The sequence below is a fragment of the Mobula birostris genome, chromosome 9 (genome assembly GCF_030028105.1).
Source record: "Mobula birostris isolate sMobBir1 chromosome 9, sMobBir1.hap1, whole genome shotgun sequence".
Taxonomy (NCBI): domain Eukaryota; kingdom Metazoa; phylum Chordata; class Chondrichthyes; order Myliobatiformes; family Myliobatidae; genus Mobula; species Mobula birostris.
In genome coordinates, this window is record NC_092378.1 from 46,765,604 (window position 1) to 46,789,975 (window position 24,372).

A 24,372-nucleotide genomic window follows, 5' to 3' on the forward strand; every position below is an offset into this window, starting at 1 on the left:
AACAATTATTTTGTTTTCCTTTACACTTGTACCCCTGGAAATGACATTATATGAAAATGAAATGCCAAATCACAAGATATTTTAGCTTCCTTAATCTTTTATTACCAATGGATTAGTTATCGGACACATATACAAAGTCAGCAATTCACATTTTCTACTGATAACATATATCAGATTTTTAAATAATAATAATGTATTATTTTACAGAAATCCAGGTAGCGTGCGAGTGTGGTTAGCCAGAAGCTTCATTTGGGGGCACGTGCTGAGTCAGTGTCAGTCTGCATGCCTAGTGTATGATCGGAAAAAATCAGCCCTTAACTGAGGGAAGGGAAAGGAAAGAAAACCCACACTGATCAGATAGGTATTACTGAGCACAAAAGATTGAACAAATCTAGAAGAAAGGTGAAGAATGATTTGGTCAAGGGGTTTGATACAGTAAATGAAGATTTTGCATTTGTGAAGCAGTCTGAAAGTAAGGGTTGCAAAAAAGATAATTTAAAAAATAAATAACACTACAGAATGCAGGACAAAGACTTTACCCAAAATGGAGGAGTCGGGACCATATGCAATATCTGAGCATGAGCTGTATGCTTTTGAGAAAAACTAGATGAGTTCATGACTGAGGAACGGAGGAGGAAGATACATTGGTAGGATGAGGAGAAGCTGGGTGTGAGGAAACTGGCAGAGAGCAAAACCCCACTCCCATCCAGTTGAGGCAAGCAGTGCTTTCTATACTGTAATGAGCCTGTAAACAAGAATCACATCTAATGGTTCTAATAACTGAGCAGCAATCATCTGTTCATGCCCAACTTTTATTCATGCCTCACATAGCAGAGCAATAGCCAATTTACAGATATCTTTTCAGGGGATTTACTGTCTCAAAACCCATCCAACAGCTGGTGGAATCAATGCTCGTCTCCTGAATGGTGCCAAAGCAAAGTCAACACTACAGAGGTCAAACCAGTGTCCTTGGTTGTCAAGGCATATTCAGATGGCTTCTCATATAGTTCACACAGGGACCAACACACACACACACACTCACTTACTCAATTCATACTTGTGCCTCGCCCCACGGGACATTGCCTCCTGTAAGGAAAAGCTGCCTCAACCAGGTGAATGCTTTCAACGCAGGAGCTTGATAAGCCATTGGCCATCTGGTCATGATTACCATCACAGGCAAGGCTAAGCTTATCCCTATACACACCCGCACACTTTCCTGTGTCACCAGTGAAAGAACCCTGACCGGTTTCTCTGCTTTAGTCCGCTGAGAATGGAGAGAAAGCAGAGTTTATTTTCAGCCAACCATGAAGGCTCGGCTTAAGAGTGAATATCAAATCCCAAACACCTCGGTGCTCAGGGTTGAATCGTCTTAACGCTGGCCCAGAATGCAGCTGGTTCTGATTCCTCTTCGAGAAGGTTTTGCCACATCATTTCTTATATATTGATTGTAAAATATATTGTTTTCATATCTTCTGATAAAGTGTTTTAAATTGTGTCAAAGCTTGGTCTCTGAGTGTGGGAGGTGCAAATTCAATCATCATTCTAGCTACCTGAAGCATTCCTAGAGTTTCCACCCCTCACCCATTCCCAGATTTGCCCAGCAAGGCTATTCCTGCTGAACAACTTCAAATAAGATGAGAAAATAGACTTTTTTTTTTCAATTCATGCCCAATTATCATTTTTTCCCTCCAGGAATCACTGACAGGCATACCTAGGGAGGTTAATTTTTAATTGATGGAGACTTTAGGATGATCTAAGGGCAACTGACAAATGGCCTAGACAGACTACAGAATGTGCATGTCCATTATAAACTGCTTACAGTTCACACCTGGAATTTGAGAGCACCAGTTGGGTGGATGGTTGATCTGATCTTGGTAAGAAGGAATCACAGAGGAATTTTCAAAGGCTAGATCTATACTCCCATTCCTGGAAAAGTGGGAAATCACAAAGCAGGTATGCTTGTTGGTGCTGACACTGTTGTCCAGGTTCCCTACAGATTTTAACTTTGTCCAGAACAAAATTTTAAAAAAATCTGTTTCAAAACAGCAAGCCTGAATGGCTAGGACTCCACTGTTACCGAGTTCCTCCCCAACACAGTACAGAGTGTTCAGACTCATCTGTTCAACCCTGAATCGTGGGATTGAAGCCTACAGGAGATTCTCAGGACAGTAGGAGTAAGGAACTGCACTCCCTAATAGCCTTGTGTTCAAAATCACGGGAAAAAACAAGAGGTCTTTATCTCTGAAAGCTCCCCTTCAGAATTCCTCAGAACAGAGGGATTCCTTGCCCATAGTGTTCAGCTATCTCCCTCAAGGCAGCTCCCTGCAATGATTGAAATGTGCTGGAAATACTCAGCCTCTGGAGTCATGAGACAGATTAACACTGGAGTTCAAGGCCCTTTATTGGAATTAAAACAAAGTTAATGGCCTTCCTTTTCCTCAATGACCCTGCAGCGCCAGCATTTTCAGATTTATTTTACATGCCCAGCACTTGATTGATTTCTCAAATACTGATGTTTAAAATAAGAATACTGTTTCTCCTCTGTCCGCAGGCTGTGTTCCCACTTTCCACCCTCAGTATTTATTGCTCTGCTATTAGCCAGTTAATCTGAGCAGTGAGCGTTATTCGGCCGTTTAACCAAAGGAGGTAGCGGGGGGGGGGTGGTGGGGGGGTAGTGGCATGGAGGGAAAGGAAGGTCTCTGATTCTTCCTCCCCCCCCCGGGGGCCAGGGAGGAAGGCCTGTTCTTTGAAGATGTTATGGAGAGGATACCGCACTTCCCTTCCTGGCTACAAGGGGAGATTTACCCATTAAATCAAAACAGCATTAAGTTTTCAACCAATAAATAATGAAAATATGATCAAATATATATAACTTTATAATTTGGAGGGTTTTAGTAGTATGCGAGGCTAGCCCTGCTCCAGACAGCACTGAGTAGACCACATGTATTCCCTCAGCTCCCCTTCCAATGCTTTGTTTCCCCACTGGTCACCCAGAACCCCTGCAGTACTGAAGTGGGCACTGAGCGGTAGTGAATTAACCAGCGCTCTTACATTTTTTTTTTAAACTTCTGCAGAGGATCGAGGAATCAGAAAGGAGAAAAATGTAGTGAGGCACCAGGAGCATCAAACTAATTCTTCCAGAACCAGGGAACACGAGAGAGACACATCCCAAACAAAACTGGAGGAAACTGCGAGACACACACATTTACCACACTCCACTGCCCCAAGTAGGACTCAGAAATTTTCTGAAGTTTACCGCAAAAAAAGAAACAGAATATTTACACAAATGGGGTACAAATGAAGGGAGGGGTGAAAAGGAAAATCCCCATGGAGTATTCTAAATCAATGCTACTTTTTAACCAGTAGGTTCTGGTGAACAGCTGACAGTGTAATCACTATTCAGTAAAGGTACAATTTATTTACACACATCCAACAGGCAAAAATACTCTTCATTATCTATTTGACTTCTTTATAACATTATCAATACTATTTTCTTCTGCCAGGATTGGCTGGCATGACCTTTAGGCAGTTGGTTTGCTGTCCATCTCCATACAGTGTCACATGATCCATACTCTTGGCAACATGGACAGGAGACCCTTCCTTGCTCAACACGTCAGAGGTGGTGGGGAAGGGTCTCTGCCTTTGAAAAACCAATGCTACACGTCAATGCCCTTGACGAGCGAGGTCTCTAGTGTAATGTTGAACTCGTGCAGTGTCTGGAGGACACGGATGAGTGAGTTGACGGAGGCGCGGTCGCGGAGCAGGGCACCATCCTCGTACATCCTCGAGATCACTGGGCACTCTGCCAGTAGTGGGATCCATTGTGGGAGCAAGTGGTCCCTGCATTAGATAGAGGGAGAACATGAGTAAAAGACTGCTGTCCAAATTAATGTGCCAGTGCACCTCCCTTTTTAACTCATTCTATAACAGACTGTGGCTCAATAGGACCACTGGAAGTGGATCTGACTCAGTGATGTCCCTCCCCATCTCTGTAACCTCCTCCAACCCTGCAATCCTTAATCCCCACTTCTTCTGCACACCTATTCCTTTCTTCATCCACCATCCCACTGTTGACAGTCATACCAGCAGTCGTCCAAGTCTCTTGCTTTGACATAGACATAGAAATACTGCTCTACACTACAGAAACAGGTCCTTTGGCCAATCTAGACTGTGCCAAACTGTTACTGTGCCTAGTCCCATCAACCGAAATCTGAACAATACCCCTCCATACCTCTCCCGTCCATATACTTATCCAAATTTCTCTTAAATGGTGAAATCAAACCCATGTCCACCACTTTCACTGGCAGCTAATTGCACGTTCTCACCACCCTCTAAATAATTCGCTTTAACCTATAACTTCCAATTCTAGTCTCACCCAGTCTCAGTGGGTACAGCCTGCCTGCATTTACCCCTCATGATGTTGTATACCTCTATCTCATCTCCTCTCATTTTCTCCTCTGCGCCAGGGAATTAAGTCCTAGCACATTCAACCTTTCCTTATAACTTCAATCCTCAAATCCTGGCAAAATCCTTGTAAATTTTCTCTGCATGCTTTCAATCTTATTGATATCTTTCCTGCAGGTCGGTGACCAGAACTGCATACAACTCCAAATTTGGCCACACCAACGTCTTATACAACTTCAACATAATATCCCAACTCCTGTACTCAATACTTTGACTCATGAAGGGCAATATGCCAAAAGTTCTCTTACTAATCAAGTCTACAGTACCTGTGATGCCACTTGAAATTTCTTCCTTGAGCCCTTCCTTTGTCCTGGTTTAGCACTAATTTTGGTCAGGTGATTGTTACTGAGAGAAACGCTGTGGTGTTTTTCCTGTGTTAAAAATGCAACGTAGCATTGAATGCTGTGGTAGAGTACAAGCACTCTTGTTTCATGAGCTGTACCTCAAGGAAAGGCTTACAGATTTGTATAAAGTTTCAAAGGTTGGACTGATCCATGTGCCTGTCTACGAGTTTCTTAAAAGCCCTAATGTATCTACCTTTAGCACCACCCTGGCAGTGCATTCCATGCGCTCACGACTGCATAAAAAAATTACCTCTGGCATCCCCTCTGTATTTTCCTCCAAACACCTTAAAACTATGCTCCCTCATAATAGCCATTTCCACCCAGAGGAAAAAGTCTCTGGTTGTCCACTCAATCATCTTGTACACCTCCATCAAATCTCCTCTCATGCATCTTCATTCCAAAGAGAAAAGCCCCAACTCACTCAATATATCCTCATAAGACATAATCCAGGCAGCATCCTGGTAAATCTCCTCTGCACTCTCTCTAAAGCCTCCACATCCTTCCTATAATGAGGTGACCAGAACTGTACACAATGTTCCAAGTGTGGTCTAAACAGGGTTTCATAGAGCTCCAACATTACTTTACAGCTCTTGAACTCAATCCTCTGACTAATGAAGACCAACATACTTACATATTCTTAACCACTTTAAAAGCTCAGTGCAACATCATGAACCAAAGGGCCTGTACTTTGCTGTAATGTTCTGTGTTTTATAAATGTTTTCCATGTCCAGTCCCATCACCACACCCCTCTCTACAGGTACTTCTATTTGGGTAGGTACCAACATCATTACCCACTGACTACACCATTACCCATTCACTGCAGGAGTGGGACTAATTATAATGAACATTCAAAGAGCTTGATTTATCAAATGGAACATGCTACTTTTTAGATTTGCTGTTGTTGATCCTGCATCCCCTTCTATAACACAAACAGAACTGTGACCACTATGAGACTGCCCTCTGCTTTAAGCTGAAACAGAGACCTTCGCACAGGGTGATGGGGCTCCCTTCCTTCATAAAAAGACACTAGAGTAGACAGTATCTGTACAGATGGAACTGCTGAATTTTGATCTCTGTTACACCAGTGGCAGGACCTCCAAGAAAATTAGCACACAGCTTTAACTTCTTGGCTGTGACTGTGAGCCTAACTCTTTGGTAAGCTGGGGAAGGAAGGGCGGGGGATGATGTGGGAACAGGAGCACATGAAAGTGCGATCAGTATGATTGGAGAGCGGGGCGGGGGAGAAGTGGGTCGAGATGGAGATGGGAGGTGGTGGAGGAGACAGGGGAAGGGAAGGAGACAAAGAGGGGAGTGTAGGGAGATGGATTATTGAGAATAAAAGCAATGATTAGAAGGACAAGGGGATTGATTGGGAGAATTGAATACACTAATGGATGAAGATGTAAGGTAACACAGACACAGTCATAGGGAAAGACCAGGCAGATGAAATCTGAAAGCACAAATTGGTGACAAAATACACCCAAGAAGACTCCTTGTGGGAGGAGTGCCTGGTGCTTCGTCGGGCTACTCCTGCTGACAGCTGAGCAGCAACGGAGAACCCGGCGAGGTTTTGTGCTGTGGGATAAGTTGCCCATACCTGGCCCCGAGACACACGAGCAGCTGTAGCTTCCCGTCTTTCCCAATGTTCCTCGGCGCACTATTGATGGCGTTCACGTATTGACAGAGTGACTTTGCTGACTCCGTGCAACATTTCCCCTCCAGCAGGTTGACCTGAGCCTCCTCCTCGTCGGCGGTTTCAAAGTACGTGACTGCTTTCTCTGAGTTTCAAGAGATGGGGGAAAAAATAATTTGTGGGTTGTAGCAGAGTCATCACAGTTGGTCTGTATACAGCGGGTCAGGGTCCGGATTGACGAAGGATGGTTACAAATACCAGCTGGGGGCAGGACTGCATCAGAAACTCACCTCAGGTGGGATCCTGGTGATGGAGACACGTGGACCCTTGGCGTCCCTTCTCTCCCCTCCCCTGTGTGAGACTGAGAAAGTGTGGGCATGCAAGTGTGGAAAATGATGTTAAGGGCCAATGAAACTGAGTCCTCCAATGATGGGAGTGACTGGTGGAAGGAAGGTTCCATTATGGGAGAGTTCGAGGGAAAAATAGAGCATTTAAAAGTTGGTGTGGCAATGGGTTTGCATGAGACTCTGTATACACATGCACAATCATAATATATTGTGTGTTTGTGTGTTATATTGTACTGAGTGTGTGATTGTGTGTGTGTGTGTGTATATACATATAAACAGTGGTGGTTTGAGTGGATGTGTGAGAGTGAGTTGTTAAAGAATTATCCTGTGTGAGGGAGTGCAAGTTGCTGGAGTGTGTGCCCTCTCAGAGTGTGAGTTGTTGGGGTGTGTGCCCTCTCAGAGTGTGAGTTGTTGGGGCAAGGAGGGGTGTCCTGTGTATGTTAAAGATTAAACATTATAAAGATCAGCTTCATTTTTCACATGTACATCAAAACATTCAGTGACATGTGCCATTCTGCGTCAAATTAAATCAACGAGGATTGTGCTGGGCATCCCGCAAATGTTGCTGCCCTTCCAGTGCCAACATAGCATCCCACAACTCACTAATCCTAACTGCACGTCATTGGAATGTGGGAGGAAACTGGAGCATGTGGAGGAAATCCATGCAGTCACAGGGAGAATGTACAAACTTCTTACAGACAACAATGGGAAAAGAGCTCCAATTTACTGCTTGTGCTGTAATAGGGTTACACTTACACTAATCTCTATGAGTTGAGTAAAGGATGAATTAATGTAGGACTAGTGTTAATTTCACTATCTTCCTCAACCATTCCATGGTTTCTTCTTCGACCCCAACTTTTACCAAAAGTTGCTTTTCTATTCTCGCCACTAAAGGACCTCATGATATACTCCATTCATCACATTCTTGCTTATACAATTCATCTGCCTGTAACTTTCGTGAGGCATCATCTCCTCAAGGCCCACCCTTTCCAACTGGCTGTTGACTCTACTTAATCCAGACAAGCGTCAGCCATTGCATGTTGGGTGGTCAAATGTAAAGGGAAAGTGTAAGAAAGTTGATGGAAGGACCCTTAACAGCAATGCTGTGCAGAAGAATCTTAGGTTCAAGTCCATAGCACTCTGAAAGTGGCCGCACAGGTATAAAGGGTGGAAAAGCAGGTGTAGGCATGCTTGCCTTCATTGATCTGGGCACTGAGTACACAGTACGACTCAGGAAGCCACGTTGCAGTTATATGAAACTTCGATGATACCGCACTTGGAGTACTGCATGAAATTCTGGTTGCCCCATTATAGGAAGGATGTGGAGGCTTTGAAAAGTGAACAGAAGTGTTTAACCAGGCTGCTGCCCAGATTACAGAGCATGAGTAGAGACTGAACAAAATTGGGTTAGTTTCTTTGGAATGGCAGAGGCTGAGTGGAGATCTGATAGAAGTTCTCAAATTATTAGAGGTATGGATAGTAGGCGGCCAATACTTCTTTCCCAGAGTATATACACTCAGTGGTCACTTTATTTGTTACATCCCTTACCTAACAAAGTGGCCAATGAGTGTAGGTTCATGGTCTTCTATCGTCCATCCACTTCAAGGTTCAGTCTGTTGTGTGTTCAGAGATGTGCTTCTGCATACCACTGTTGTAATGTGTGGCTATTTGAGTTACTGTCACCTTCCTACCAGCTTAAACCAGTCTGGCCATTCTCTTCTGACCTCTCTAATTAACAAGGAATTTTCACCCTCAGAACTGCTGCTCACTGTTTTTCACACCATTCTCTGTAAAAATTCGAAAGGCTGTTGTGTGTGAAAGTCCCAGATCAGCAGTTTCTGAGATATTCAAGCCATTCCATCTGGCACCAACAATTATTCCACGGTCAAAGTCATTTAGATTACACTTCTTCTCTGTTCTGCTGTTTGGTCTGAACAACAACTGAACCTCTTGACCAGGTCTACATGCTTTTAGGCATTGAGTTGCTGCCACGTGATAGGCTGATTAGATATCTGCATTAACAAGTGTACAGGTGTATCTAATAAAGTGGCTGCTGATAGTATGTCAAATTCTAAAGGACCTGCATTTAAGGTGAAAGGGGAAAGCCTCAAAGTGTGTGTGGAGAAAATTGTATTTTAATCAGAGAGACCAGTAAGTACCTGGAATGGGCTGCCGGTGTAGTAATGGAAGCAGGTATTTGAGAGGTTTCCAGATATACACATGACTCAGCAGAGGTTGGAAAGGTATGGATCACGTGGGCAGGAGAAATTTAGTTTAATTTGGCATTGTAGGCTGAAGGGTAGGGTTGCCAACTTTCTCACTCCCAAATAAGGGACAAAAGTAGCAGTCAAATACGGGACACTTGTGTTTACCCTGAGAAAGACTACCATGACCATGAAGCCTTGCGCGGGCACCTGTGTGCGCATGCGTGTACGTGCCGACTTTTTTCTACAAATCGGTTTTGGCTTAATCTTCCAGACTCTGCTTTTACTATATGTTAGTGTTATTTTAGGTTTTATGTGTTATTTGGTATGATTTGGTAGGTTATTTTTTGGGTCTGGGAATGCTCAGAAATTTTTCCCATATAAATTAATTATAATTGCTTCTTTGCTTTACGCCATTTCAGCTTATGAACGGTTTCATCAGGACACTCTACCTTAGCGGGGGAAATATGGAACAAGGGCGGTCCCGTATGGGACAAACCAATTTAGCCCAATATACAGGATGTCCCGGCTAATACGGGACAGTTGGCAACCCTACTGAAGGGTCTGTTTCTGTGCTGTACTGTTATATGATGTTTGCTTCTCGTTAAAGTAATTATTTGTTTTTGTCTTCACTCTCTTCTCCACAGGGCGCCTAACACCTTACTGAATAGGCCAACCTTCATTTGAGAAATAACTGTTGAGTACAAATCTTCACACAAGAAAATGGAGCAGAACTGGGCCAGTTGGTAAGATCATGGCTGATCCTTTACTTCTGAGCTACTCACCTCCACTAATCTACTAGTCCTCAATTCTCTTAATATTTAGAAGATTACCACTCTGTCCCATATACGCATAGCAAATGATCCTCTACAGCTTTCAGAGCCTCCAGAATATTCCAAAGATTCTTTGCTCTTTGGGTAAAGCAAATTTTTTTCTCCTGTGTTCTGAATAGATGATCTCTTATTTGGAAATTTTGACTTAACCAGTGATGGATACCTCAGCCAGGGGAAACATCAATCCTGCATCTATTGTGTCAAGACTGTATGAATTTTCCATGGTTCAATGAGATCACCTGTTATTCTTCCAAACTTTAGAGATTATAGGTCTGGTCTGTGTAACGTCTCCTCATTTGACAAACTCACTCATTCCAATAATCAACTTTGCAAACTTTCATAGCACTTAAGTTTTATCAAGAGTTGTACAAACTTGCTTAGATAGTGGAAGATTAAAGGGGAGTCTGTTCAAGATGCTTACATGAGTTCAATGTGTTAGGTGTGGAGACATTATGACTTCCATTGGGAAAATCCCTGAAAATGGGGTCTGATCTTGGTACTAAGAGAGAAATCAGTAAACACCCATTAACCGAAGTTCGAAAGAAGATGAACCCAGGAACTCTCTCCCATTAAAGGCTGTAGGTGCTGGTGGGGCATTCAAGTCTGAGATCTGCACACTTCTGTTGGGTATGGAGCAAAGTAAATAAAGTAGAGCTAGGATACACATCAACCATGATCTACATGGAGGATGAAGCAGGTTCGGGCTGAATGATTTAATACTATGTGTAGATTCCTTAGCCAATAATGTTCAATTGGAGTCACTGACTGGCCACGGGGCTTTTGTTTGTTTTTGCTTGTCACACATGTGAACATAACTGGCAAACCCTGCATTAGTTGTCCATCCCTGGACCGAGGTGAAGTTTCAGTGTGACCACCTTGGAGCTGCACATAGGCCATTAGAGAAAATAGAACATAGAACACCTACAGCACAGTACAGGCCTTTCAGCCTTCGATGTTGTGCTGACCTTTTATGCTACTGGAAGATCAATCTAATCCTTCCCTCCTACACAGCCCTGTTTTTCTATCGTCCATGTGCCGATCTAAGAGTTTCTCATAGGTCCCTAATGTGTCTGCCCCTTCCACCACCCCTGGCAGGGCTTTCCACGCACCCGCCACTCTTCGTGTTAAAACCTACCTCTGAAATCCCCCCCCTATATATTCCTCCAATCACCTTAAAATTATACAACATCTTATTAGCGATTTTCCCTATGGCTGTCCACTCTGTCTATGCCTCTTATCATCTTGTACACCTCTACCAAGTTACCTCTCATCCTCCTTCACTCCAAAGATAAAAGTGGTAGTTGGAACGAAGGAGGATGAGAGCTGACTTGAGAATCCAGTCATTTTGTATATATAAAATTCCGCATTTAATTAATAAATCTTTGGATTTAAATCTCCTGGCTGCTGATTTGGGTTTCGAACAGTACCCAGCACTCTGGCTTACTCATTACATCAAAATACTACCATGGCAGAACATTTTAGTTCTGTGCACTAACTTCAAATGCATATAAATCTTCAGATATTTATATTTATAAAACATTTATTGCCATTCACTAATTAAAAATATACTCATATTAAAGTGCTTTTTGCCTTCCTGCGGTGAGTGGCAGTGAATGTTAGTTAGTTTTATTGTACCAATGCAGTTTCTACATCTGGATTCTTAACACGACAGAGCTTCTCAAAGAAGTGGCAGTGAAGGCTCAGCCTTGGTTGCAGGATTCTGGTCTAAATCTGAGGCTGAGCAGTGAATTACATCACATAAAATACTTGGGATGAAATGGAGAGAGGACAGAAATTTAATATAACAATCATCTGAGACTGGTCTTTAAAAAAGGCCACATGGAAAGGAAAGTGGAGAATAAATCTTTGTTTGGGATTTGAGAACATTCATCTTTATTCCAGCAGATGGGGCTACACTGCCATCTCCACAATGCAAAGCCTATTATGTTGTTTTCCATTACGTTTCTTAACTTGGGTGAGGACGGGATTGGCCTCATAGTTCAAAGGTCACATGCCAAGGAACAACTAGCGACAAACAGCGCTCCAGAATGTTCCTCACAGTAGAGTGGTGATCAAAGAAATGTGCTCATGATTGTTGAGGGGAAAGGGGTGAATAGGAGGGGTTGGGGGGATGTCTCAGAGCCAGTGTTTGCCATCGTGTTATCCTGAAGACAATGCCCTTGGTGGGAGAAATCTGTCACCAGCATATGCCATCTGGAAGATGCTCTACGTACAGTTATCTCTGCAGGGTTTGAAAGTGGGTGTAGATACACACCCTGTCAACCGCGAGACTCAGAACCGTAGCAGAGACCCAGCATTTCCTCTTGCCCTGGAAGAAATCCACCAACTTCTTCTGGACCGTGACAGGACCAAAAGTAACCAGCCAGTACCACACAACGAAGGTCACCAGCTAGTTTATGAGTCCTGATGAAGAGTCTCATACTGAAACATTTATAGATGCTGCCTGACCCTCTGAGTTCTTCCAGCATTTTGCAACATCTGCAGAATCTTTTCTGTTTATGGCTTATTACCAGCGCCTTGCCCCTTCTAGCCAGGGCTTTTCCAGAGTCTGGGACATGATTGCCTCCAGTCAGCTGACTGGGTGAGAACAGATGAGCATAGCTCCTGCCACTTGGGTCCGTGGCTCAAGTCTCTACCAGTTCCATCACACAGAGTGTCAGGACTGCTCGGGTGAGACGATCCCATGTGGCCTGACTTCCGCTTGGCTTAAGTTGTTCTGATTTAGGCCCCACAACTTTGCCCAAGATCTGGTCCCACACAGCACCATGTTGAAAATGCCCCCCACCACTCCACCCGCATCATTCCACACAGTGCAAGGTATTTCCTCACAGGCTGATCCAGCACACCATAAACTCTGCAGATGCTGGAAGTCCATTGTAACACACACAAAATGCTGGAGGAACTCAGCAGGTCAGGCAGCATCTTTGGAAATGACAATCCCTAAGGATTCGCAGGTGAAGTGTTGCCTCACCCGGAAGGACCGTTTGGGGCCCTGAATGGAGGTGAGGTTGGAGGTGAATGGGCAGCTGTAGTACTTCTGTTGCTTGCAGGGATAAGTGCCGGGGAGGGGCGACTGGACAAGGAAATCACGGAGCGAGCAAACCCTGTGGAAAGCAGAGAGTGGTGGGTGGGGGTGGGGAGGTAAAGATGTGTTTGGTGGTATAATCTCATTGAAGATGGGAAGAAGTTGTGAAGAATGATGTGTTGGATACAGAGGCCCATGGGGTAGTAGGTGAGGACAAGTGGAACTCTCTCCCTGTTAGGGTGGCGGGAAGATGGAGTGAGCGCAGATGTCCGGGAAATGGAGGAGATGCAAAGTCCCAATACATTCAGGAGAGGGGAGAAAAATGGAGCTGAGAGTATTGAATTCTAGTGACCATAATGTGGGAAGGGCATTGAAACAGGAGTTAGTCAGATGCTCTTCCATTTGGTGAGGCAGTGTAGTGTAATGCAGAGTAAATCTGGTGCAAGGGTGCTGGCTGACATCATAATGAATTTGATTTCAGACTGCTGTATTTAGGTAACACATACATCATTGCCTCAGGTTAACATTATATCCCAGCTCTGAACATATGAAGACATCCCACCCTGCAAAAACTCATTTCAGGGAGGAGGCACCCCCGCCTTCGCAACCCCATATCCCCCCCCCCACCCCCGTCGACCTCCAAGGGCGTATGTAATACTTTGTTCAGTGATTTTGTCTAATCTGTAAACCAAGTTGGGTATATGCAGAAAATGTGACATTAAAATATGTACTTATATTTTATATTATTATCACGGAGTAATTTTTTTAAGTTCTATTACAACTTTAAGCAAGCCTACAGGGAGTTTGGCCTCATCATGTAGGGCATCAATAGAGTAGCTCCTTAGCAGCTAACCAGCTAGTTTAAATAACGTTAGCTATGCCAATGAACGAATGACACCTGTTAAACTCACCTCAACATGTCTTTTACATTTTAACCCACCATGGGCAATAGAAAAGTCACTGTTGCAAACAGTGCAGCGAGCAACACTGTCATTATTTTTGAGGTTGACTGTAAAGCCTGACCACAGAGAAAACTGATAGGTCGACTTAGCACGAAGAGAGACCAATCAGGATGCTCACTTGCCTTCTCTAAAAAAATCGATTTCTGGGATATTGTATATAATTTCCGGGTGTCGGGGAGTCGCTATCAATATGCGGGAGACCCCCGGAACTTCCGGGAGAGGTGGGATGACTGCATATGCAAATACCTTGTTTGTAAATATTAATATGATATGTAAAGGAGCCGAAGAGGAGGAGTTCCAGTAATTTAGTACGTGTGACCAAAGAGCATATTCCACTTGGTTAAGGTAGCGCAGTGGTGGTGTAATGCAATCACAGCACCAGTGACCCGGGTTCAGTTCCCGCTCCTGTGTGTGAGGAGTTTGTACATTCTCCCCATCCCATGACTGCATGGGTTTCTTCCGGGTGCTCCAGTTTCCTCCCACATTCCAAAGACGGACGGGTTAGTAGTTTAATTGGTCACATGGGTATAATTAGGTGGGTCGGGCTCATTGGGCCAGGGGGCTAATAACCATCTCTTTTGGGGTCCTCTCTCTAATTACTGTTCCCTTCTGCTCTCCCCCACCCTCCCACCACTAATGTAGAGAATTAAGGCACATTGACTAAATGTTCCAGAGGGAAAAGTACTGTCCCTAACTCCACCGTGTCTATGAGCAGCTTGCACTGCGCAGACAGGTCACTGAACTTTGTGCCTACTGACTCTGTCAGGCACTGGGATACGGTTATAGCTTGGTGAGAAGCTGGCGTACAGCAGAAGACCACATGCTACCTGGTGCTCACCTAGGAAATCCCAGATGAATACGTTCTTCTGGAAGAGACGAACTGACTTGAAGCCATGGTGAAAGACTTGCTCCAGGGCAGAGACCAGGCCAAACTCCCCACACAACAGGACTGTCAGGCTCCCTCTCTGCAGAAAGACAAGCGGTTGGACATTCTTGAACACTGGCTACATTGATCTCTTCAGTAAAGAATGGGAGCAATAATAAAAGGGTTAAGTTACTGAACTACTAATCTAGAGATCTGAACAACTTGTCTAAAGAAAAATGTCAACTGTTTACTCCCCTCCATTGGTGCTACCTGATCTGCTGAGCTCTTCCAGCAGTTTGTGGGCATTGCTCTGGATTTCCAGCATCTGCAGAACACCTTGTGTTTAAAATGCCAGGTCCCAGTTCAGAATGCATTGTTGCTATATATGTTAGCGTCAATAAAACCATCACATTGTTATTAAATTCTACAAATGTGCTTTGGTAAAGGAAATCTTTAACACGAGAAAATCTGCAGGTGCTGAAAATTGAAAGCAACACCCACAAGATGCTGGAGGAACTCAGCAGGTCAGACAGCATCTATGGAAGAGAGTAAACAAGTCAACATTTTGGGCCATGACCCTTCTTCAGGACTGAACTCTTTATACTGCATGGCCTGAAAGCAGGGAACAGTATAATTGATTCCCAACCACTCTCCGATAATTCCCAGCAGCTGTCCCAAACTATTGCAACAAAAAATTGACTGTCATTATTGTGGGAGCATATTGACCCCATGAGATTAGGGTGTTAGCTTGCTGCCATTTTTCCAAGAGCTTTTGGCGATGGGCTATAAACGCTGGTCTTGGTAGCAACACACACATTCCTCTCACCAATTAATAAAACCTTTTGGCCCAAGGTGAGATTTCAGACCAGTGGCTACCTGCTTTTTTTGAAGGAAGACCCCATTTGGTTGACATTTGGTAGAAACCGCTCAAAACCATTCAATCACAGAAATGATGACAACACAGGTCACACTCCCTTTTAAGATGATGATTGTGTCTTCGAGATTCCTGAGGGTGGCTTTCTGGCCTTTAGTCACAACTGCCAATGTGCAGAGTATAGTTTTTTTACTTTTCTGTGACCACTCTGGCTGAAGTACTTTAATATTAAATTTCAAAGCTCAAAGTGAATTTATCAAAACACGAATTCTACCTTGAGATTCACTTTTTGCAGGTGTTCACGTAGAACAAAGAAATACAATAGAATCAATGACACACTATACACAAGTCTAACAAAAAAATAATATGCAAAAGAAGACAAATTGTGCAAATTAGAAAGATAAGTAAATAAATAATACTGAGAACATGAGTAGAGACCTTGAAATCGAGTCCAAAGGTTGTGGAATCCATTTAGTATTGAGGTGACTGAAGCTATCCAGCTGGCTCAGGACCCTGGCGGTAAGGGGTAATAACTTGCTAAACCTGATGGTGTGGGACCTAAGGCTCTTGTCTCTCATGTCGAATGGCAGCAGTGAGAAGAGAACATGGTAGGGGTCCTTGATAATAGAAGCTGCTTTCTTGTGGCAGTACTCCTTGTAGATGTGCTCAGTGGTGGGGAGGAGGCTTTGTCTGTAACGTGCTGGGCTGTGTTCCATCACTTTTATCATCTTTGTAACTTCTCCCCGGTTTGTTATAGACAGTTTGGAATCTAGAATCACTTCATGGAAAACAGGATGATCAAACTCAAAATAAAGACGTTTGATTAAAAAAAAAGCCTACTTCCCTCACATTGAGGTTCCCTTGCCGGGAGGACTGAGCCAGTTTGCTACAGACTTAGAGATCATGACTCCATTTTTGGCTTTGACTCCTACAACAAAAAGATCTAATAACTTCGGAAGAAAATGAAAATGCTCATTTTTGTGATGATCTCTTCCCCCCCCCCCCCCCACCTTTTAACTGTATTTACTCCAGTGGAGATGATCTATGCTTCAATATGATGAGTGATTGAGTGATTGATGACATTGGATTGTGGGCAACCATGTTGTGAATGTTTCTCTGCATCTGTTGCACTGGATATGCTGAGACAATTTCAACTCAGGGAAACACGTGACATTGAGCAGAACACAGATTTTACAACTGCCCAATCAAAAATAAAGGTTACAACAGCATTAAGCCATGATTCCACCTGCTCTGGTTTTCTGATGTAACAATGTTAAAATTGCCTTTGCCTGTCCGCCCACGTTGCATCCAGCACTGAAAAAAATCACTTGTCACTGAAATTCTGCAAATAAACCAAACTTTCCAATTGCAGACTGTGACCATTAGAGGTCACTCTAGCTGCACTGCACCCATTTCAAGAGCTCCTCTGACACAAGATAACCACAGGAGCTCACAACCCCCTCCTGTTGATGGAAACTTGCTCCTTTACCAGATCAGATCCATGTCCTAGTGAACTAACATAACATTTGTCATCAGCAGGAGGAACCCAATGCACTTTCACATCCAACACCTTTGGCCCTTTCACAACCCATCTGCTCACGTCGGTCCCCACCACAGTTCCCTGCAGCTCTTGTTCTCCAATTGGAGTTAATTTTAGTGCATCCAAATCTCTGCTGCATGGGTCCTTCCCTGCACCAGGTCTTTCTAGCCCGTCACCCCTGCTCCGACACACTTGGAGCCTCGCATGACTCAGATATAAAATTCCTGTCCTGTGAATCTTGCCCCTGCCTAACTCTGCACCTTGCCTCAGTTCGTTTCTACACCCCACCCCTAAAGTGTATCCTTGGTTAATGTCTCATCTGGAAGACAGCACCTCTAGCCGTGCAGGACTCCCTCAGAACTGCTCTAAATTAGGCCTCGGATGTATCCTGCACTCAGGAGTGTGGTTCATGCCCACAACTCCCTAACTCAGAGATCCACCATTGATTACACTCTGGCATAGAGAACTGTGAGGGAAAAAAGAGAAGAAGAAGAAGAAGAGGAAGAAGAAGAGGAGGAAGAGGAAGAGAAAGAGGAAGAGAGAGGAAGAAGAAGAAGAAGAAGAAGAAATAATTTAAATTTAATACAAAGTCAAAATAAATTTATCAAAGTATGTACAGTATATGTCACCATATACTACTCTGAGGTTCATTTTCTTGCAGGCACTTAGAGAAAAATAAAGAAATACAATAGTATTTATGAAAAACTATACATAAATAAAGACTAACAATCAAAAGACAAATTGTGCAGATATATATACAAATAAATACCTCAGTTAATCACTAATATCAAACACAGCATTTCTGAAACATACCTCTTTTTCTGGCTTGTGAAAATGCTTCACTATATTATTAATAGACTCGCCAATTCCTTCTTGGATTTGACCAGCATTTGGTTCTGTCAATGAAACAAAGAGGATTTAATGGAGCTGACCTTTTACACAGAAATAGCAAGCGTTAGAGTTGGGGCATCGAAGCCTAGGCTCAACTACAATTGGAGAATGGAGTGCAGTTTTGGTTGCCATGCTGAAGGATGTGATTAAGTTAGAGTGGGTGCAGAAACAATTCACAAGGATGCTGCTTGGATTGAAGATCTTTAATTATCAAGAGAGATTGGGTAAGCTCTTTCCCCAGAACAAAGGAGAATAATGATAGGCAGAGACAGGATAAATAGCCAGAGTTTAAACGGGATGTTTAAAACCACAGGGCATAGGTTTAAGGGGAGAAGATTTAAAAGGGATTTGACAGATAAATTTTTCCACAGAGAGCAGTTGGTACTGGGAATGAGGAGGCAGTGGAGGTGGTAATAGTAACAACACTTAAGCGGTATCGTGACAGTTAGTTGGATTTCAGAAACATAGAAACATAGAAAATAGGTGCAGAAGTAGGCCATTCAGCCCTTCGAGCCTGCACCGCCATTCAGTATGATCATGGCTGATCATCCAACTCAGAACCCTGTACCAGCCTTCCCCCCATACCCCCCGATCCCTTTAGGCACAAGGGCCATATCTAACTCCCTCTTAAATATAGCCAATGAACTGGCCTCAACTGTTTCCTGTGGCAGAGAATTCCACAGATTCACCATTCTCTGTGTGAAGAAGTTTTTCCTAATCTCAGTCCTAAAAGGCTTCCCCTTTATCCTCAAACTGTGACCCCTTGTTCTGGACTTCCCCAACATTGGGAACAATCTTCCTGCATCTGGCCTGTCCAATCCCTTTAGGATTTTATATGTTTCAATAAGATCCCCCCCTCAATCTTCTAAATTCCAACGAGTATAAGCCTAGTCGATCCAGTCTTTCATCATATGAAAGTCCTGCCATCCCAGGAATCGATCTGGTGAACCTTCTTTGTACTCCCTCTATGACAAGGATGTCTTTCCTCAGATTAGGGGACCAAAACTGCACACAATACTCCAGGTGTGGTCTCACCAAGGCCTTGTACAACTGCAGTAGTACCTTCCTGCTCCTGTACTCGAATCCTCTTGCTATGAATGCCAGCATACCATTTGCCTTTTTCACTGCCTGCTGTACCTGCATGCCCATTTCCAGTGGTCCCATTTATTCCCACTCTTTGCTTCCTGTCTTCCAACCAATTCTCTATCCACATCAATACCATACCCCCAATACTGTGTGCTTTAAGTTTGCACACTAATCTCCTGTGTGGGACCTTGTCAAAAGCCTTTTGAAAATCCAAATATACCACATCCAGTGGTTCTCCCCTATCCACTCTACTAGTTACATCCTCAAAAAATTCTATGAGATTCGTCAGACATGATTTTTCTTTCACAAATCCATGCTGACTTTATCTGATGATTTCACCGCTTTCCAAATGTGCTGTTATCACATCTTTGATAACTGACTCCAGTATTTTCCCCACCACCGATGTCAGGCTAACTGGTCTATAATTCCCCGGTTTCTCTCTCCCTCCTTTTTTAAAAAGTGGGGTTACATTAGCCACCCTCCAATCCTCAGGAACTAGTCCAGAATCTAAAGTGTTTTGAAAAATTATCACTAATGTATCCACTATTTCTTGGGCTACTTCCTTAAGCACTCTGGGATGCAGACCATCTGGCCCTGGAGATTTATCTGCCTTTAATCCCTTAAATTTACCTAACACCACTTCCCTACTAACATGTATTTCCCTCAGTTCCTCCATCTCACTGGACCCTCTGTCACCTACTATTTCCGGAAGATTATTTATCTCCTCCTTAGTGAAGACAGAACCAAAGTAGTTATTCAATTGGTCTGCCATGTCCTTGCTCCCCATAATCAATTCATCTATTTCCATCTGTAGGGGACCTACATTTGTCTTAACCAATCTTTTTCTTTTCACATATCTATAAAAGCTTTTACAGTCAGTTTTTATGTTCCCTGCCAGTTTTCTCTCATAATCTTTTTTCCCATTCCTAATTAAGCCCTTTGTCCTCCTCTGCTGGACTCTGAATTTCTCCCAGTCCTCAGGTGAGCCACTTTTTCTGGCTAATTTGTATGCTTCTTCTTTGGAATTGATACTATCCCTAATTTCCCTTGTCAGCCATGGGTGCACTGCCTTCCTTGATTTATTCTTTTGCCAAACTGGGATGAACAATTGTTGTAGTTCATCCATGCGATCTTTAAATGCTTGCCATTGCATATCCACCGTCAACCCTTTAAGTGTCATTTGCCAGTCTATCTTAGCTAATTCACGTCTCATACCTTCAAAGTTACCCTTCTTTAAGTTCAGAACCTTTGTTTCTGAATTAACTATGTCACTCTCCATCTTAATAAAGAATTCCACCATATTATGGTCACTCTTACCCAAGGGGCCTCTCACGACAAGATTGCTAATTAACCCTTCCTCATTGCTCAATACCCAGTCTAGAATAGCCTGCTCTCTAGTTGGTTCCTCGACATGTTGGTTCAGAAAACCATCCCGCAGACATTCCAAGAAATCCTCTTCCTCAGCACCCTTACCAATTTGGTTCACCCAATCTATATGTAGATTGAAGTCAGCCATTATAACTGCTGTTCCTTTATTGCACACATTTCTAATTTCCTGTTTAATACCATCCCCAACCTCACTACTACTGTTAGGTGGCCTGTACACAACTCCCACCAGCGTCTTCTGCCCCTTAGTGTTATGCAGGGCTTAGAGGGATGTGAAGTAATGCAGGCAAGTGTGGTTGGTATAGATAGGCATGGTGGTGGGTCAAAGGACCTGTTTCTATGCTGTACAATTCCATGTCAATAAAGTGTTGGGCTTGTTGAATGGCACATCTTGCTAATTTGCCAATTATGGAACCATACAGCATTGAAGGAGATTATTCAAGCTCATCCTGCTTCTAGCAGTTAGAAGACACTCTCTACTTGATCCTTCTTTCCCTGAAATACAGCAAATGCTCCTAGTTCAAATATTTATCCATTGCAAATTTAACAGAATGTCCTCTACTTTTAGACTCCGCTGCCTCTGGAAAGGGATTGCGGCTCTTTACTGTATTTCTGCTCCTCATAGTTTTGTCAACCTCTACAATGTCACTCCTCCATCTCCGGTGCTCCAGCGAGAACCATGCCAATCAATCCAGTTTCTCCTTGCTACTAAAGCCCTGTATTCCAAGCAACATCCCAGTGAATCCCTTCTGGATTCTTTCCAGTACATCCTTTAGATAGATAGATAGACGTACTTTATTGATCCCGAGGGAAATTGGGTTTTGTTACAGCTGCACCACATGGTGTGGTGACCAGCACTGCACGCAATGGTACGGTATGGTAGTATACTAGATAGTGCATTGCTTTACAGTGCCAGTGGTGCACGATCGGGGTTCGATTCCTGTCACTGCCTGTAAGGAGTTTGTATGTTCTCCCTGCTCCAGATGCTCTGGTTTCTTCTCACGTTCCAAACAGGTTAGTGAGCTGTGAGCTGTGGGCTGTGGGTATGCTACGTTAGTGCCGGAAGTGTGGTGACTCTTGCAGGTTGCCCCAGCGCAATCTGTACTGATTTGATTTGATGCAAACTACGTATTTCACTGCATGTTTAGATCTATGTGTGACAATTAAGCTAATCAATGAGTTGTACAGCTACAATATGATGTCCCAACTCTAATGCTCAATGCCCCTGTTTATGAGGGCAAGGACACTGAACACTTTCTTCACTTACTTATCTACCTGCATTGCCATTTTCAGTAAGTTATGAACTTTGGAAATACTGTATCTATTCTTTGGAAATACTGTATCTATATCTACTGTCTCTTTTCTTCTATTCTACTGTAATAATCAGAAAGACAAAGGAAAATTTGTTTGTATGAAACCTATTATCAGCTGGTCCTTCTGTTAACTGAAACAACTCAATAGCTCTGAGCTCAATGCTCACCAGACTAAAATATCACATGAGCGGCCATATGGAACTTGGATCACAAATTGAGGCCTTTACACTGGGTATCTGGAACAAGGTCTAATCCTGTACAGGCTCCCTTGGGACAGGAGGGCTACCACTAGGTAAAGGCTTGTTCCGTCTAGGAAATGTTTAATCAGCTATAGATATCTACATCAAACCAACTTCCTTGGGAAGAAAATGCAACAATTAATTTGGAGTTCGTCTGACGTGTGAAGTTATTGTCAGGAAATGGAGTCCATTCAATGTCAGGGAATGTGTACTGAGCACTTCCAGGTTAGGGAGCACAGTCTGATATGAAGTAAAAGCTTCCAACTAACACACATACGCTAACTGCATGAATGTGCTCCATCAGGCATGAAGCTACTCTTGATATTAAGCAAGCCTAGTGACTTAGAATATTGAACTGTGTTGTGGTGTTCTATGTTGTGCAGACACTCTAATCATCTTTAAGATCGAGCTGTCTCTTCCCTCCAACAAAGCTCTCCATTTTTCTATCATCTATGTGCCTATCTAAGAGTTTCTTAAATGTCCTTATGTATCTGCTTCTACCACTACCCCAGCAGGGCATTTCATGCATCTACCATCTTGTATATATAAAAAAAAACTGACACACCCATATACTTTCCTCCAATTTATGCCCTGGTATTAGTGACCTCCGCCCTGGGAAGAAGTCTCTGGCTATCCACTGGATCTATGACTGTCAGCACCTTGTACACTGTACTTCAGTGAGTTGTTCTCAATTCACTGGGGCTGTGTTCTCAGGGAAGTCTGGGTGTCGTGAGCCTGTCTGTCCTAGAGAAAAGTGTGGGGGGTGGGGGTGGGGGGTGTTAATGGAAATAAACCACAGAGCTAATCCACAAGCTGCAAGGGTGGACTCACTGCCTGTCTTTCCTCCGAGGGAAGTGATGCTGAGGCGCCGGGCGACAGTCGGGGATCGCAGCTGTGGCGGCGTGCGACACTGCTTGCTCAGGTCCTCCTCCACCACCGGGGTGATGAGCTCGCCGACCAAGATCCTCTCCAAGCTGCCGTCGTCCACTCCCTTCCCCAGCCACCTGCCACACGGGAACCTGATACAAGGTGGCAGAGCACAAGCCATGAGGTAAAGACATAGGAGCAGAATTAGGCCATTCAGCCCATCGAGTCAACTCTATTCCATCATGGCTCACTTGTTATCCTCTGAACCCCATTCTCCTGTCTTCTCCCCATGACCTTTGATACCCTTTACTAATCAAGAACATATCAACCTTTACCTCAAATAGGCCTCCACAGTTGTCTGTGGCAATGAATTCCACAGTAAAGCTGTTGGTGACACTAGCGGAAGTATTGGGGATACTCAACAGTGGATTGTCCATCTCTGAAAATTATATACAACTCAAGGACACTCTTATGTTGTTAGATAGAACATAGAACAGTATAGCACTGTACAGGCCCTTCGGCCCGCTATGTTGTACCGACCTTTTAATGATCTATCATTAATTCTGTACAGATCCCAATACCACAGCACAAGTTACCAGCAACTCTATGCTCCCTAAAACCGGACTCGCCTTGCATGTTGTAGAAGTACATAAATATGTATTCCGAGCAAACACAGATGCGCTTAAACTGGTGTCCCACTTTGCAGCAATGATCCATTACTGCACTCTTAGCCTGGGGGAGAAATACTAACACATACTAGAAAACAAAAGTAAAATTAAAACCTTCCCGTATTGCTGATCATTCACAATTGTTCAACCAATGAGGGCATGTTATGAGATTAGCACTCACCCAATGACAGTGCTGAATATAATGAACTTTTTCGAAGTGATTCCAATCAGCACTCTTGTTCCAAGGAACACACAAATGAGGTGGCACGTCCATCTAATTGTCTGTTCATCTGCCTGTCTTGTCGCAGTATCCCCCAACCCTCCATAGTCACGGTCTGACTTGTAACCCACCCTGTGCAGAAACTCGAGTTCACACCCTACGGTTAGCGAGATGCTCCCTGGGATTGTAGGCAACCTGTGAAGCTGACGGAGTCAGTTTGGGAGAAGGATGTGTTTTCTGTTGCCTTGTAAAATTAATGTATCTGGTTCAGACTCTTGAACAGATCAATCATACACTAAAGATGAATTCTTGATCACCAGGTCTACTTTGTTTTGGCCCTTATACTGTATTTGTTTACCTGAATTGCAGTTTCTCTATAGCTACAGACCTGGCTGGTGGTGTAGTGGCATCAGTGCTGTACTGTGGGGCGTGGGTGTCCTGAGTTCGAATCCAGCCGGCTCCCCTGCATGCTTTCCATCCATGCTGGGTTAAGAACTGGTGATCTCTTTGGAAACTCACCCGGCAGAAGGCAATGGCAAACCACTGTTTAACTTGCCTCGTACGCGATTTCCCACTCAGAGCAGCGTGGG

General features: G+C 43.7%; 1 protein-coding gene and 1 long non-coding RNA gene across 12 annotated transcripts in view; one reads left to right on the forward strand and one right to left on the reverse strand.

Annotated features, from left to right (window-relative positions):
* Positions 1–88: 88 nt before the first annotated feature.
* The window catches only part of LOC140202734 (DENN domain-containing protein 5B-like), a 301,107-nt gene continuing 276,823 nt past the window's right edge, over positions 89–24,372 (reverse strand). For all 11 annotated transcript variants that reach the window (XM_072267984.1, XM_072267990.1, XM_072267985.1 and 8 more), the window contains 5 exons: positions 22,859–23,046; positions 17,926–18,008; positions 14,672–14,798; positions 6,406–6,586; positions 89–3,840 (listed from right to left, as the gene is read on the reverse strand). In XM_072267984.1, the coding sequence (XP_072124085.1) occupies positions 3,657–3,840; positions 6,406–6,586; positions 14,672–14,798; positions 17,926–18,008; positions 22,859–23,046 (763 nt within the window). In that variant the 3' untranslated portion in view covers positions 89–3,656. The remainder of the gene's footprint in view (positions 3,841–6,405; positions 6,587–14,671; positions 14,799–17,925; positions 18,009–22,858; positions 23,047–24,372) is intronic.
* Positions 9,645–24,372, forward strand: part of LOC140202735 (uncharacterized) — a 60,611-nt gene continuing 45,883 nt past the window's right edge. The window contains exon 1 of the long non-coding RNA XR_011887178.1: positions 9,645–9,738. This is a non-coding gene — a long non-coding RNA (uncharacterized lncRNA). The remainder of the gene's footprint in view (positions 9,739–24,372) is intronic.